Source organism: Misgurnus anguillicaudatus, chromosome 4, assembly GCF_027580225.2.
Source record: "Misgurnus anguillicaudatus chromosome 4, ASM2758022v2, whole genome shotgun sequence".
Lineage (NCBI taxonomy): Eukaryota > Metazoa > Chordata > Actinopteri > Cypriniformes > Cobitidae > Misgurnus > Misgurnus anguillicaudatus.
In genome coordinates this window covers 18,685,191-18,702,486 of record NC_073340.2, presented here as the reverse complement: position 1 = coordinate 18,702,486, position 17,296 = coordinate 18,685,191, and the positions used below count along the sequence as shown (strand labels likewise).

Below are 17,296 nucleotides of genomic sequence, written 5' to 3'. Positions count from 1 at the left end.
GCTGAGTTTGACGTATTTTCATGGGACTTTTTTACTAAGAGTTTTGAGTTGTTGCCGAGTCCAACGATACCAAACATGCCAGGTTTCGCCTTACGGTTAGCCCTGCACAGCAAAATAGCGTTTAAAAAACATGCGCAAATAACTCAGCGAGGGTTATTCCGATCGACTCGAAATAACCATAGGAAGAAATTAACTTGAACTTCTGAACAAAAAGTTCTATTGGTGTTATGTTAAAATTTCCATCAGAAATGGCCGAAAATTGCAAAAAACGAAAAATTACATTCATTTTTTGTGTTTTTTAGATATAAATGCTTATAACTCTGGAACGAAATGACATTTTTTCACCAAATTTGATACGCTGATATCTGAGCAGAGTCTGAGGCAATACAAAAAAAAATGGTATGCCTGCACCACTAGTTGGCCTCATAATTGAACAAAACCTTTGACATTGAGTAAGCCCAATGGTCATTCAACTGTTTCTTTACTAAACTAAAGTGAATAGCCGTGATTCTAGCTACAAGTAACACAGTCATGACTTGAGGTTGCATGCACGAGTCTGTCATAGCGCCAGCTAGTGGTTATTTGTTTTTTTCACTTAAAAATACTGCAAAATTACATCTAAAATCATGAGTCATCATGGATTATGTCTTTCATGGCTTTGAGTATAATCATTGGTGGATTGCAATTCACTCCCTAGCAACCGATGAGAATACCCTAGCAACCATTTAACAAGAGCTGTATCTCTGTATCAGAACATTGTAGAGACATGGGGTTCGGCTCTTTTGACTCATTAACACTATTTTAACATTTTGTGACCCAAGTTTTGCCACTGCAAGCATCACAAACATTTCCTTCAGTGTTCTGTTTGTCAATGTTCCGTGAGAAGAGAGGGAGACATTTCACTGAATGATAACACCTTTTTTGCTGACAACTTTGAACACGTGTGTCTGGTAGCTGCGAATGACTTCACATTAAGGACATGACATGTTTGTCTTATAGGCGCACGTGTGTTTAAGCATACAAAGTCTGTGTGAACCGTTTCTGACCACCTCTTTTGTTTTTGTGGATGCTGGATCAGCCTGGTCGGCGATGTCTGACGTCTTTGACGTGCTTTAATGCTCGAAACCCGGTAAATGCTGCTTGCAGCTTTAATTATTATTATTTTTCCGCCTTAAAACGCGTCGCCCAGCCCAAACCGTAAGTCGTAGAAACTTGCCACTTGGTCAACTGGTTGTATATTAGCAGGCTACTCAGATACAGTGAATCAGCCAAATCGGCCCATAGGTGGCGCTATAGCAATGCCCGACGCGTTGGGCCTCATAACTCCTGAACCGGAAATCAGACACTCAAGTGTTTGGTATCATTGTAATCCCTGGCTCCAAACTTAAAAAATGTATATCTCCGATTTCATTTCCGTCATTAAAAATTTTCCGCTATTTCCGATTTTGTCGAAAAAAATAAAAACGAACTAGTCCTAGGTTTTTCGCTCGATCGGAATCGTTCCAGTGCTAAAATGTTCCTTGGACTTTGAATATCAATAATTATTAAAAAAAAGTTGAACTTTCGACTCACGGTCGACATGCCACGCCCAAACGTCTGAAGTGTGCGCAGCCAATTAAACTTTTTTGGCTATAACTGGGGACAGAAATGAAGTATCAACACGACACTTGGTATTTGTGATGAGAGTCATGGCCTGAGGTTGCGTGCCTCGTTTCGTCACCGCGCCACCTAGTGGTCAGACGAATCATTTAAATGCTTATAACTTAGGCTAAGTTTGACGTATTTTCATGGGACTTTTTTACTAAGAGTTTTGAATTGTTGCTGAGTCCAACGATACCAAACATGCCAGGTTTCGCCTTACGGTTAGCCCTGCGCAGCAAAATAGCGCTTAAAAAACATGCGCGAATAACTCCGCGAGGGTTATTCTGATCGACTCGAAACAACCATAGGAAGAAATTAACTTTACCTTCTGAACAAAAAGTTCTATTGGTGTTATGTTAAAATTTCCATCAAAAATGGCAGAAAATTGCAAAAAACGAAAAATTACATTCATTTTTTGTGTTTTTTAGATATAAATGCTTATAACTCTGCAAGGAAATGACATTTTTTCACCAAATTTGATACGCTGATGTCTGAGCAGAGTCTGAGGCAATACAAAAAAAATGGTATGCCTGCACCACTAGTTGGCCTGATAATTTAACAAAACCTTTAACATTGAGTAAGCCCAATGGTCATACAACTGTTGACTGGTGACAACTGTACTAAACTAAAGTGAATAGCCGTGATTCTAGCTACAAGTAACACAGTCATGACCTGAGGTTGCATGCACGAGTCTGTCATAGCGCCACCTAGTGGTTATTTGTTTTTTTCACTTAAAAATACTGCAAAATTACATCTAAAATCATGAGTCATCATGGATTATGTCTTTCATGGCTTTGAGTATAATCATTGGTGGATTGCAATTCACTCCCTAGCAACCGATGAGAATACCCTAGCAACCATTTACAAGAGCTGTATCTCTGTATCAGAACATCGTAGAGACATGGGGTTTGGCTCTTTTGACTCATTAACACTATTTTAACATTTTGTGACCCAAGTTTTGCCACTGCAAGCACCACTTTCACTGAATGATAACACCTTTTTTGCTGACAACTTAGAACACGTGTGTCTGGTAGCTGCGAATGACTTCACATTAAGGACGTGACATGTTTGTCCTATAGGTGCACGTGTGTTTAAGCATACATAGTCTGTATGAACCGTTTCTGACCACCTCTTTTGTTTTTGTGGATGCTGGATCAGCCTGGTCGGCGATGTCTGACGTCTTTGACGTGCTTTAATGCTCGAAACCCGGTAAATGCTGCTTGCAGCTTTAATTATTAGGGTTTCAAGCACGAAGTGCTGAAAACCTATTGTATTTGTCTGTTTTATTAGGGGTTCAAGCCCGTAGGGCTGAAACCCTATTGTATTTGTACTGATTTTTATTTTTATTATTTTTCTTCTGCCGTAAAACGAATCGTGCAGACCAAACCGTAAGGCCTAGAGACTTGAGACTTGGCCAAATGATAGGTCTCACTCGTGCGCGAACTTGACAGAGTATGAACCCAATCGGCCTATGGGGGGCGCTACAGCGATGGCAAACATGTTTATGCTCATAACTCCCACAATTCTTGTCCAAATGTCAAGTGTCTTATATTACTGGATTCCTTGCATCAAGACGAACAAAATGTATATCTCCGATTTCATTTCCGTCATGAAAAATTTTCCGCTATTTTCGATTTTGTCTAAAAAAATAAAAACGAACTAGTCCTAGGTTTTTCGCCCGATCGGAATCATTCCAGTGCTAAAATGTTCCTTGGAGTTTGAATATCAATAATTATTAAAAAAAAGTTGAACTTTCGACTCACGGTCAACATACCACGCCCAAACGTCTGTAGTGTGCGCAGCCATTTGGACTTTATTGGCTATAACTGGGGACAGGAATGAAGTATCAACACGACACTTGGTACTTGTGATGAGAGTCACAGCCTGAGGTTTCATGCATCGTTTCGTCACAGCGCCACCAAGTGGTCAGACGCATCTAATAATGCTTATAACTAAGGCTGAGTTTAACGTATTTTCATGGGACTTTTTTCCTTAGAGTTTTGAATTGTTGCCGAGTCCAACGATACCAAACATGCCAGTTTTCCCCTAACGGTTAGCCCTGCACAGCAAAATAGCGCTTAAAAAACACGCGCGAATAACTCCGCGAGGGTTATTCCGATCGACTCGAAACAACCATAGGAAGAAATTAACTTTACCTTCTGAACAAAAAACTCTATTGGCGTTATGTTAAAATTTCCATCAGAAATGGCCGAAAATTGCAAAAAACGAAAAATTACCTCCAAATTTGGTGTTTTTTACACATAAATGGTTATAACTCTGCAACGAAATGACATTTTTTCACCAAATTTGATACGCTGATGTCTGAGCAGAGTCTGAGGCATTACAAAAAAAATTATATGCCTGCACCACTAGTTGGCCTCATAATTGAACAAAATCTTTGACATTGAGTGAGCCCAATGGTCATACAACTGTTTCTTCACTATACTAAAGTGAATAGCCGTGATACTAGCTACAAGTAACACAGTCATGACCTGAGGTTGCATGCACGAGTTTGTCATAGCGCCACCTAGTGGTTATTTGTTATTTTCACTTAAAAATACTGCAACCTTACATCTAAGATCATGAGTAATCATGGATTATGCCTTTCATGGCTTTGAGTATAATCATTGGTGGATTGCATTTCACTTCCTAGCAACCAATGAGAATACCCTAGCAATCATTTAGCAAGAGCTGTATCTCTGTATCAGAACATCGTAGAGACATGGGGTTCGGCTCTTTTGACTCATTAACAGTATTTTAACGTTTTGTGACCCGAGTTTTGCCACTCCAAGGACCACAAACATTTCCTTCAGTGTTCTGTTTGTCAATGTTCCGTGAGAAGAAAGGGAGACATTTCACTGAATGATAGCAACTTTTTTCCTGATAACTTTGAACACGTGTGTCTGGTAGCTTATTTTTCATCATTTATTTTGTACAATGCAGCAAATATACACATGTATGCCCTTAAAGGTCTTAAGTTCCCAAATTGCTTGAACCCCGGTAAACGCTGCTTGCAGCTTTAATTAGGGTTTCGAGCACGAAGTGCTGAAAACCTATTGTATTTGTCTGTTTTATTATTATTATTTTTCCACGGTAAAACGCGTTGCCCAGCCCAAACCGTAAGTCGTAGAAACTTGCCACTTGGTCAACTGGTTGTATATTAGCAGGCTACTCAGATACAGTGAATCAGCCAAATCGGCCCATAGGTGGCGCTATAGCAATGCCCGACGCGTTGGTGCTCATAACTCCTAAACCGGACATCAGACAGTCAAGTGTTTGGTATCATTGTAATCCCTGGTTCCAAACTTAAAAAATGTATATCTCCAATTTTATTTCCGTCATAAAATTTTTTCTGTATTTTCGATTTTGTCGAAAAAAATAAAAACGAACTAGTCCTAGGTTTTTCGCTCGATCAGAATCGTTCTAGTGCTAAAATGTTCCTTGGAGTTCGAATATCAATAATTATTAAAAAAAAGTTGAACTTTCGACTCACGGTCGATATGCCAAGCCCAAACGTCTGAAGTGTGCGCAGCCAATTGGACTTTTTTGGCTATAACTGGGGACAGAAATGAAGTATCAACACGACACTTGGTATTTGTGATGACAGTCATGGCCTGAGGTTGCGTGCCTTGTTTCGTCACAGCGCCACCTAGTGGTCAGACGAATCATGTAAATGCTTATAACTTAGGCTGAGTTTGACGTATTTTCATGGGACTTTTTTACTAAGAGTTTTGAGTTGTTGCCGAGTCCAACGATACCAAACATGCCAGGTTTCGCCTTACGGTTAGCCCTGCACAGCAAAATAGCGTTTAAAAAACATGCGCAAATAACTCCGCGAGGGTTATTCCGATCGACTCGAAATAACCATAGGAAGAAATTAACTTGACCTTCTGAACAAAAAGTTCTATTGGTGTTATGTTAAAATTTCCATCAGAAATGGCCGAAAATTGCAAAAAACGAAAAATTACATTCATTTTTTGTGTTTTTTAGATATAAATGCTTATAACTCTGCAACGAAATGACATTTTTTCACCAAATTTGATACGCTGATGTCTGAGCAGAGTCTGAGGCAATACAAAAAAAATGGTATGCCTGCACCACTAGTTGGCCTCATAATTGAACAAAACCTTTGACTTTGAGTAAGCCCAATGGTCATACAACTGTTTCTTTACTAAACTAAAGTGAATAGCCGTGATTCTAGCTACAAGTAACACAGTCATGACTTGAGGTTGCATGCACGAGTCTGTCATAGCACCAGCTAGTGGTTATTTGTTTTTTTCACTTAAAAATACTGCAAAATTACATCTAAAATCATGAGTCATCATGGATTATGTCTTTCATGGCTTTGAGTATAATCATTGGTGGATTGCAATTCACTCCCTAACAACCGATGAGAATACCCTAGCAACCATTTAACAAGAGCTGTATCTCTGTATCAGAACATTGTAGAGACATGGGGTTCGGCTCTTTTGACTCATTAACACTATTTTAACATTTTGTGACCCAAGTTTTGCCACTGCAAGCATCACAAACATTTCCTTCAGTGTTCTGTTTGTTCCGTGAGAAGAGAGAGAGACATTTCACTGAATGATAACACCTTTTTTGCTGACAACTTTGAACACGTGTGTCTGGTAGCTGCGAATGACTTCACATTAAGGACGTGACATGTTTGTCTTATAGGCGCACGTGTGTTTAAGCATACATAGTCTGTGTGAACCGTTTCTGACCACCTCTTTTGTTTTTGTGGATGCTGGATCAGCCTGGTCGGCGATGTCTGACGTCTTTGACGTGCTTTAATGCTCGAAACCCGGTAAATGCTGCTTGCAGCTTTAATTATTATTATTTTTCCACGGTAAAACGCGTTGCCCAGCCCAAACCGTAAGTCGTAGAAACTTGCCACTTGGTCAACTGGTTGTATATTAGCAGGCTACTCAGATACAGTGAATCAGCCAAATCGGCCCATAGGTGGCGCTATAGCAATGCCAGACGCGTTGGTGCTCATAACTCCTAAACCGGACATCAGACAGTCAAGTGTTTGGTATCATTGTAATCCCTGGTTCCAAACTTAAAAAATGTATATCTCCGATTTTATTTCCGTCATAAAATTTTTTCTGTATTTTCGATTTTGTCGAAAAAAATAAAAACGAACTAGTCCTAGGTTTTTCGCTCAATCAGAATCGTTCCAGTGCTAAAATGTTCCTTGGAGTTCGAATATCAATAATTATTAAAAAAAGTTGAACTTTCGACTCACGGTCGATATGCCAAGCCCAAACGTCTGAAGTGTGCGCAGCCAATTGGACTTTTTTGGCTATAACTGGGGACAGAAATGAAGTATCAACACGACACTTGGTATTTGTGATGACAGTCATGGATTGAGGTTGCGTGCCTCGTTTCGTCACAGCGCCACCTAGTGGCCAGACAAATCATGTAAATGCTTATAACTTAGGCTGAGTTTGACGTATTTTCATGGGACTTTTTTACTAAGAGTTTTGAATTATTGCCAAGTCCAACGATACCAAACATGCCAGGTTTCGCCTTACGGTTAGCCCTGCACAGCAAAATAGTGCTTAAAAAACATGCGTGAATAACTCCGCGAGGGTTATTCCGATTGACTCGAAATAACCATAGGAAGAAATTAACTTGAACTTCTGAACAAAAAGTTCTATTGGTGTTATGTTAAAATTTCCATCAGAAATGGCCGAAAATTGCAAAAAACGAAAAATTACATTCATTTTTTGTGTTTTTTGGATATAAATGCTTATAACTCTGCAACGAAATGACATTTTTTCACCAAATTTGATACGCTGATGTCTGAGCAGAGTCTGAGGCAATACAAAAAAAATGGTATGCCTGCACCACTAGTTGGCCTCATAATTGAACAAAACCTTTGACATTGAGTAAGCCCAATGGTCATACAACTGTTTCTTTACTAAACTAAAGTGAATAGCCGTGATTCTAGCTACAAGTAACACAGTCATGACCTGAGGTTGCATGCACGAGTCTGTCATAGCGCCACCTAGTGGTTATTTGTTTTTTTCACTTAAAAATACTGCAACCTTACATCTAAAATCATGAGTCATCATGGATAATGTCTTTCATGGCTTTGAGTATAATCATTGGTGGATTGCAATTCAGTCACTAGCAACCAATGAGAATACCCTAGCAACCATTTAACAAGAGCTGTATCTCTGTATCAGAACATTATAGAGACATGGGGTTCGGCTCTTTTGACTCATTAACACTATTTTAACATTTTGTGACCCAAGTTTTACCACTGCAAGCACCACAAACATTTCCTTCAGTGTTCTGTTTGTCAATGTTCCGTGAGAAGAGAGGGAGACATTTCACTGAATGATAACACCTTTTTTGCTGACAACTTTGAACACGTGTGTCTGGTAGCTGCGAATGACTTCACATTAAGGACGTGACATGTTTGTCCTATAGGTGCACGCGTGTTTAAGCATACATTCTGTTCTGTTCTTTTTATTTAACCAGGTTAAAACTCATTGAGATTAAAATCTCTTTTACAAGAGTGACCTGGCCAAGAAGGCAGCAACAAATAGTTAAAATATACAATTATACAATATACAACAAAACATAAAACGCACTCATAAATCACAACAACAATTTACCAAGGGATAAAACATGTAATTTGTTAAAAGCAGCTTAAACTCATTTAGCGACGGCAACGTGGTGAGCTTTAAAGTATCCTGTAGATAATTCCAAGAGGAGGCGGCATTATATGTAAAACCTTTTTTCCCTATCTCTGTTCGAACCCTAGGAACTTTAAAATGCATGAAATCGTTTGAGCGAAGTTGGTAGCGTCCGTTGGGGTTTGAAAAGTTAAGAGACAAGTAATGTGGATTAAGACTGCAAATCGACTTATAAATAAAACAATACCAATTAAAACTTCTTCGAGTATACAAGGATGGTAACTCTGCCTTCTCATATAAAATACAGTGATGCGTTTGATAACTACACACAATAATAAAACGCAAGGCACTATGGAAAACTGTATCAAGTTTTTTTAAATATTGTGTTGGGGCATTCATATAAAGTATATCTGCATAATCCAATAAAGGTAAAAATGTTGCAGATACCAAATATTTTCTAGCATTAAATGAAAATAAAGTTCTGTTTCTGTAATAAAAGCCAAGTTTTAACTTAAGTTTGGAAATTAATTTATCAATATGTACTTTAAAGCTTAGCTGACTGTCCAATACAATGCCCAAGTATTTATAACTCGTAACACATTCAATTTTAGCTCCTTGCAGTGATAGAATTTCAGGAAAAATTTTTGGCTCAGCTTTAGAGGTCGAAAACATCATTAATTTGGTCTTATCTATATTTAAAACCAGCTTAAGTTCACACAGGCGATACTGAACGGTGTTAAATGCTGACTGTAGACATTTAAGAGCTTGCGAAGCTGATGAAGCAAAGCAATAAATAACAGTATCATCTGCATAGAGATGATACTTGATGTTTGGAATGTTATCACAAATATTATTTATGTATAACGAAAATAAAATAGGTCCCAAAACTGATCCCTGAGGGACGCCCTTTAAAACCGATAGGACAGATGACATACAGTCTTTCAAGACCATAGACTGGGATCTACCTGATAGATAGTTAGAAAACCAATTTATGGCAGAATCAGAAAGTCCGACAGTGGCAAGTCATAGTCTGTATGAACCGTTTCTGACCACCTCTTTTGTTTTTGTGGATGCTAGATCAGCCTGGTCGACGATGTCTGACGTCTTTGACGTGCTTTAATGCTCGAAACCCGGTAAATGCTGCTTGCAGCTTTAATTATTATTATTTTTCCGCCTTAAAACGCGTCGCCCAGCCCAAACCGTAAGTCGTAGAAACTTGCCACTTGGTCAACTGGTTGTATATTAGCAGGCTACTCAGATACAGTGAATCAGCCAAATCGGCCCATAGGTGGCGCTATAGCAATGCCCGACACGTTGGGCCTCATAACTCCTAAACCGGACATCAGACACTCAAGTGTTTGGTATCATTGTAATCCCTGGCTCCAAACTTAAAAAATGTATATCTCCGATTTCATTTCCGTCATTAAAAATTTTCCGCTATTTCCGATTTTGTCGAAAAAAATAAAAACGAACTAGTCCTAGGTTTTTCGCTCGATCGGAATCGTTCCAGTGCTAAAATGTTCCTTGGAGTTCGAATATCAATAATTATTAAAAAAAAGTTGAACTTTCGACTCACGGTCGACATGCCACGCCCAAACGTCTCAAGTGTGCGCAGCCAATTGGACTTTTTTGGCTATAACTGGGGACAGAAATGAAGTATCAACACGACACTTGGTATTTGTGATGAGAGTCATGGCCTGAGGTTGCGTGCCTCGTTTCGTCACCGCGCCACCTAGTGGTCAGACGAATCATTTAAATGCTTATAACTTAGGCTAAGTTTGATGTATTTTCATGGGACTTTTTTACTAAGAGTTTTGAATTGTTGCCGAGTCCAACGATACCAAACATGCCAGGTTTCGCCTTACGGTTAGCCCTGCGCAGCAAAATAGCGCTTAAAAAACATGCGCGAATAACTCCGCGAGGGTTATTCTGATCGACTCGAAACAACCATAGGAAGAAATTAACTTTACCTTCTGAACAAAAAGTTCTATTGGTGTTATGTTAAAATTTCCATCAGAAATGGCCGAAAATTGCAAAAAACGAAAAATTACATTCATTTTTTGTGTTTTTTAGATATAAATGCTTATAACTCTGCAACGAAATGACATTTTTTCACCAAATTTGATACGCTGATGTCTGAGCAGAGTCTGAGGCAATACGAAAAAAATGGTATGCCTGCACCACTAGTTGGCCTCATAATTGAACAAAACTTTTGACATTGAGTAAGCCCAATGGTCATACAACTGTTGACTGGTGACAACTGTACTAAACTAAAGTGAATAGCAGTGATACTAGCTACAAGTAACACAGTCATGACCTGAGGTTGCATGCACGAGTCTGTCATAGCGCCACCTAGTGGTTATTTGTTTTTTTCACTTAAAAATACTGCAAAATTACATCTAAAATCATGAGTCATCATGGATTATGTCTTTCATGGCTTTGAGTATAATCATTGGTGGATTGCAATTCACTCCCTAGCAACCGATGAAAATACCCTAGCAACCATTTACAAGAGCTGTATCTCTGTATCAGAACATCGTAGAGACATGGGGTTTGGCTCTTTTGACTCATTAACACTATTTTAACATTTTGTGACCCAAGTTTTGCCACTGCAAGCACCACTTTCACTGAATGATAACACCTTTTTTGCTGACAACTTAGAACACGTGTGTCTGGTAGCTGCGAATGACTTCACATTAAGGACCTGACATGTTTGTCCTATAGGTGCACGTGTGTTTAAGCATACATAGTCTGTATGAACCGTTTCTGACCACCTCTTTTGTTTTTGTGGATGCTGGATCAGCCTGGTCGGCGATGTCTGACGTCTTTGACGTGCTTTAATGCTCGAAACCCGGTAAATGCTGCTTGCAGCTTTAATTAGGGTTTCGAGCACGAAGTGCTGAAAACCTATTGTATTTGTCTGTTTTATTATTATTATTATTTATTATTTTTCCACGCTAAAACGCGTTGCCCAGCCCAAACCGTAAGTCGTAGAAACTTGCCACTTGGTCATCTGGTTGTATATTAGCAGGCTACTCAGATACAGTGAATCAGCCAAATCGGCCAATAGGTGGCGCTATAGCAATGCCCGACGCGTTTGGGCTCATAACTCCTAAACCGGACATCATACACTCAAGTGTTTGGTATCATTGTAATCCCTGGCTCCAAACTTAAAAAATGTATATCTCCGATTTCATTTCCGGTATGCAAATTTTTTCGTTAATTTGCATAATATGCATTTCTAGCCAAAATGAACTAGTCCTAGGTTTTTCGCCCGATCGGAATCGTTCCAATGCAGGAGAAATCTGTGGAGTGGGTAGGTAAATAATTATCAAACAGAATTTGAAATTTCGCTTCAGGGTCACTAGGGGGCGCCAAAACTCCATACAGGAAGTAGCCTATCGTCACTTAAATGGCTATAACTCGTGAACGGTTTGAGATATCTTAACGAGGTTTGGTACACATATGTACCAGCTCACTCCGGGATCACAGTAAAAAAGATGCGGATTTTGGGCACTAGGTGGCGCTGTAACAGGCTTGAGATCGGGAATGGCTATTACTACACAACCGTTAGCCCGATACACTTAATATTTTGTATTGTATGTCTTTGTGCAATGTACCATGAGGGTCTAGAAGGACATTGGCGTATCTTCAAAAACATGGCCGTCGTCGGCCAATGAAGGTTCAGGACTGATTTGACAGGGTTAACAAAGGTCGATCGGAACGAAACGCACTGTGCTTCTTCGTGTACTGCTCCTGAAGGCCTGTAAGAATTTTGGTGTCATTTGGCCACTAGGGGGCGTAATACCGTATTTCGGTGCCTGTATCACGTGACGTTTGACGTACACAAACAAACATGACATCATATGATAGATCGGCTCATGACGAAAAACTTTGCCTCTGGAAGCGTTGCTGTCAATCAAACGGTTTGTGAGTTATTGGCGATAACGTTCAAACCTACTTTTGCGAACTAGTCCTTGGTTTTTCGCCCGATCTGAACCTAACCAAGGCTGATTGATTCTGTGGAGTGTGACTATAAATAATTATCAAAAAAAAATTGAAATTTACATTCAATCACGCAAGGAGTGGCCAAAAACCAAACTGGGCGGAGCTTAAAACATTAAAACGGCCATAACTCGAGAGTCGTTTGAGATATCATCACGGGGCTTGAATCATATTTGTAGGTCATCGGTCTAAGGCCGTGATATAAAAAGCTCGCCGATCGGACACTAGATGGCGCTATAACGGGGAAAATGGCACTAAATACTGTGATTATGCAATGGTTACAACTTTCACGCCTATAATTTTATCTGTGGTCAAGAGATTTTCATGGGAGTTTTTTTTTTATCATCCTGAATTGTTTCCAAGTCCTACGATACCAAACATACCAGGTTTTGCCTTACGGTTAGTTCTGCACTGCAAAAACTGTGCTTACAAAACATGCGTGAATAACTCCGCGAGGGTTATTCCGATCGACTCGAAAACACCATAGGAAGAAATTAACTTTACCTTCTGAACAAAAAACTCTATTGGCGTTATGTTAAAATTTCCATCAGAAATGGCCGAAAATTGCAAAAAACGAAAAATTACATTCATTTTTTGTGTTTTCTACACATAAATGGTTATAACTCCGCTATGAAATGACATTTTTCTACCAGATTTGATACGCTGATGTCTGAGCAGAGTCTGAGGCAATACAAAAAAAATTGTTTGCCTACACCAGTAGTTGGCCTCATAATTGAACAAAACCTTTGACATTGAGTAAGCCTAATGGTCATACAATTGTTTCTTCACTAAACTAAAGTGAATAGCCGTGATACTAGCTACATGTAACACAGTCATGACCCGAGGTTACATGCACGAGTTTGACATAGCGCCACCTAGTGGTTATTTGTTATTTTCACTTAAAAATACTGCAACCTTACATCTAAAATCATGAGTCATCATAGATTGTGCCTTTCATGGCTTTGAGTATAATCATTGGTGGATTGCAGTTCACTCCCTAGCAACCAATGAGAATACCCTAGCAACCATTTAGCAGGGCTGTATCTCAGTATTTGTATTTATTTATTTTAATAGGGACCATGCATATTCATGAACAATGTTGTAAAGACAGACAACATGTAAATATGCCAGAATTAGTAAAGAAATACTACTTTTCATCTGTAGTCCCTAGGCCGGTAACAAACACTAACCAGAACATAACCAACAACATACCACATTAATTCACTATGACAACTACAAGGAGTAAGAATATCCATGAAAAATACAAGACACATTTAAATAGACAGAATAAAAATACAACAACAAAGAAGACATTTTAGTATCAGTAAAACAAGTGCAGTATATCAATATAACAGTTAATAATGTGTACACCTCTGGTTCTCCAAGAGCCACAATTTCAATTGTGTTTTAAAATTGTTAAAAGTTGGACACTCTCTTATCGGTAGAGGCAGACTATTCCACAATTTGCCACCTATTATTGACAACACATTTTGACCAAGGGTAGTACGTCTAAATGGTATCACACAGTCCCTTTTAACAGAGGCCCGTGTGCTACCTCCACTTGCAAGCCTTTTGTAAAAGGCATGCAGTGGAGGCGGCGCAAGATTATTTAGCACCTTATAGACCAGACAGATGTACTTAAAACGTTTAAAATTCTCAAAACTTAGAAAATTATGTCTCTCTAAAATATTACAGTGGTGAAATAACATTGTCTTCTTATCAAAGATTTTTATGGCTTTCTTATAAAGAGATTCAATAGTTTTTAGATTAGATATACTAGTTAAAGACCAGTTTATAAAACAATACTCAATATGTGAAAAAATCATAGTATATAGGAACAACTTGGCAGCTTTGATGTTAAGAAATGGCCTAATTTGTTTAAAATTCTGCAGACTAAATTTAACTTTATTTGCTACATTTTTTACATGTCGTCTGAATGTCAAGTTGGAGTCATATGTAACACCTAAATACTTGAATTCATTAACAAGATTAAGCTCCTGTCCTCTAAAAAACACATTAGAATTTGACACCTTTGTGCTTTGTTTGGTAAATGCCATACAGACTGTTTTTTTAGTATTTAAATAGAGACATGATTTAGTGAGCCAGTCATCAATGTGCGCCATTGCTGATGTAAGAGTAGAGGCTATCTGTAAGTAGTTTTTATCATGAGTAAAAATCACAGCATCGTCTGCATACATTTGGACATCAACATTTTTGCATGCCTCAGGCAGGTCATTTATGTAAAGTGTGAATAAAATCGGACCAAGTATGGAGCCTTGGGGGACCCCAACTGGACAAGCACTAAATGGAGACTTTGTGTCATTTATACAAACACATTGCTTTCTACAGGTCAAGTATGATTTTATCCACTGTAGAGCTTGCTCTGAGAAATTAAAATATGTCAATTTAGACAAGAGTATTTCGTGGTTTACTGTATCAAAAGCTCGCTTTAGGTCAAGGAAGACAGCACCAACATAAGAACTCCTATCTAAATAGCCTTTAACCTTTTCTAAAAACAAACAGTTAGCTGTTTCCGTTGAATGATGAGCCCTAAAACCAAATTGCATGGGGTGGAATGAATTATTAATTTTATTGAGATGTTGGATCATTAGTGTAGCCACCCATTTTTCAAGGATTTTAGAAACAACAGGTAGAATACTGATTGGCCGATAGTTGTTCATATCAGATCTATCTCCTGATTTAAAAATAGGTGTGACCAGGGCCATCTTCCAAGCTGAAGGCACTATGGATTGACTTAAAGATTGATTAATCAAGTGTGTAATAGGCTGTAAAAGGACCTCTTTGTGCATTTTTAAAAAATTTGTATCAAGACCATGGGTATCCATCGACTTTGAATTATTTAAGCTATTGATAATGCTTGATACCTCTAACTCTGTTATTTGTTGTAAATGAAAAATTGGCTGGGCACAATCAATGGAGCGAATAGAGTAGCTAGGTGGATTAAAAAACTTAGTTATTTCATAGACAGAGTCTAAGAAAAATTTGTTTAGTTCAGCTGCTATGATATTTGAATCTATAACTAATTCAGTGTTAATTTTCAACTCTAAAACTTTATTGTTATAATTCTGTTTTCTGCCAAGCAGCTTGTTGATGGTTTGCCATATCTTCTTTCCATTTCCTCTAGCCTCTTTAATAGTATCAATGAAAAAATTGGCTTTAGCTTGTCTCAGTGTTTTTATTACTTTATTTCTTAATGAGGTGAACTTTTGTCTGTCTGTTGTAAGTCCTGATTTTAATGATTTTTTCAATAATAAATCTCTTTCCTTCATAAGTTTCCTACATTCTGAATTAAACCATGGCAATGTGTCCCTACGTTTCTTATGGCTCCGTTTTCTTAAATAAGGCCTCATAACTGTATTAATTTTTGTCGTAAATTGGTCACAGTTACTCTCTAAATCTCCTTTAGAGAGAACCCCGCTCCATTCAATCTCGCCTAATGCTACTCCAAGATTTTCCTGTTGACCAGTAGGAACTGATTCATGATTGCATATTGATTTGGCAGATGAAAGAAAACGAAGTTTTTTTAGTTTTCTGGAAAAAAAAATGATATTATGATCTGAAAGTCCTGTCACTAAGTTAAGGGTCTTAGTAATACGCTCTGGTCTATTTGTGAATAGTAAATCTATTCTACTTTCAGATCGATTAGTTAATCTTGTGGGTTGTTCAATTAACTGTGTAAGATTAAAATAGTCCATGATGTTTTTTAGCTTTTTTCTACCACTCTTATCACTCCAGTTAACATTAAAATCCCCCATCAATATAATCTCCTTGTTAAAATCCAAATTATTTAGGAGATTTTTTAGCTGATCATAGAATACAAGCTTCGCTGAGGGTTTTCGATAAAAACAAATTAAACTAAAATTCATTTCAGCTGAAAGTGAGATGTTAACACCAACACATTCAATATCTGTTTCACCAGGCCATTCAATTTGTTTGCAATTTATAGTATTTTTCACATATAATAAAACCCCCCCTCCCTTTCCATGATTACGATCTTTCCTAAAAACATTATATCCTGGCATAACAATAAGTGCCTCCGGAGATGATTGAGTTAACCAGGTCTCTGATAGTCCAAGAAAATCAACATTAGAATCTATAAGCAAATTTTCCAATTGTTCGCGTTTGTTTGCCATACTCCTAATATTTAAATGTCCACCGAACAACCCTTTAACTTTACATCGAGGATCCCACACAGTCCGAGCCTGATTAAGCGTTTGGAAGAACTTTGAGGTACGATGTTTTTTCATCACGGGATTCCTGGATCTAGATGAAGGCATAGTCAATGTTTGAGCGACACAGCTCGAAGTGATTCGGGACTCACCAGTGGGGATGCCAACACTCCACTCCTGAGACGAGATCTCCTGCACGTTGCTGCTGCTGAAGCCCGTCAAACTGGACTCAGTCCTCAGATGTAAACGCTGCAGACCAGTGGCAAACGCCACCTCTGAAGACTCCATCACAGCCTGCAGCCCTTTGCCGGCCGCCATCAGCGGCGGCATCCGAGCGGATCCCGGCGAGCAGCCGCCGACAAAAGCCCCCAATCGAGCGATCGGCAGAAAAAAACACAGCGGCACACGGGTTGACTGAAACGCCATTGATCGAGCTGCAATCCAGGACTGCTCTTGTAGCACCAGGGGAGTATAGGGCAGTGATAGTCCAGGCATTGTATTGGCCACAAGCAGGTTGTTAAGGAGAGTTGTAAAGGCACATTGAATGATGCTAATTTGTGTTATCGCTGTCTGTTGGGGTCCGGGATTACGCTCAACATCACCAGCAAGAAGTAGCAATAAAGTGAGTTGAATCAGCCCATGGCGTGGATTAGATAGCATTTCGCGCGATGGTGAGGACACCTTTAGCTTTGAGTAACCAGTGATGTTAAATTTGGAGTATAGCAAATGCTGGCTACTGCTAGCACAGATGTTTTCTTTATCAAAGCAATGCTGCACTGACAGCAACAACAGCGCCACTGTATATAA

General features: G+C 38.8%; 1 protein-coding gene across 1 annotated transcript in view; it reads right to left on the bottom strand.

The window, feature by feature from the left end:
- Positions 1-16,984, bottom strand: part of LOC141363654 (uncharacterized) — a 68,366-nt gene extending 51,382 nt beyond the window's left edge. The window contains exon 1 of the mRNA XM_073866504.1: positions 16,642-16,984. Coding sequence (XP_073722605.1) covers positions 16,642-16,984 — 343 coding nt within the window. The remainder of the gene's footprint in view (positions 1-16,641) is intronic.
- Positions 16,985-17,296: the final 312 nt, after the last annotated feature.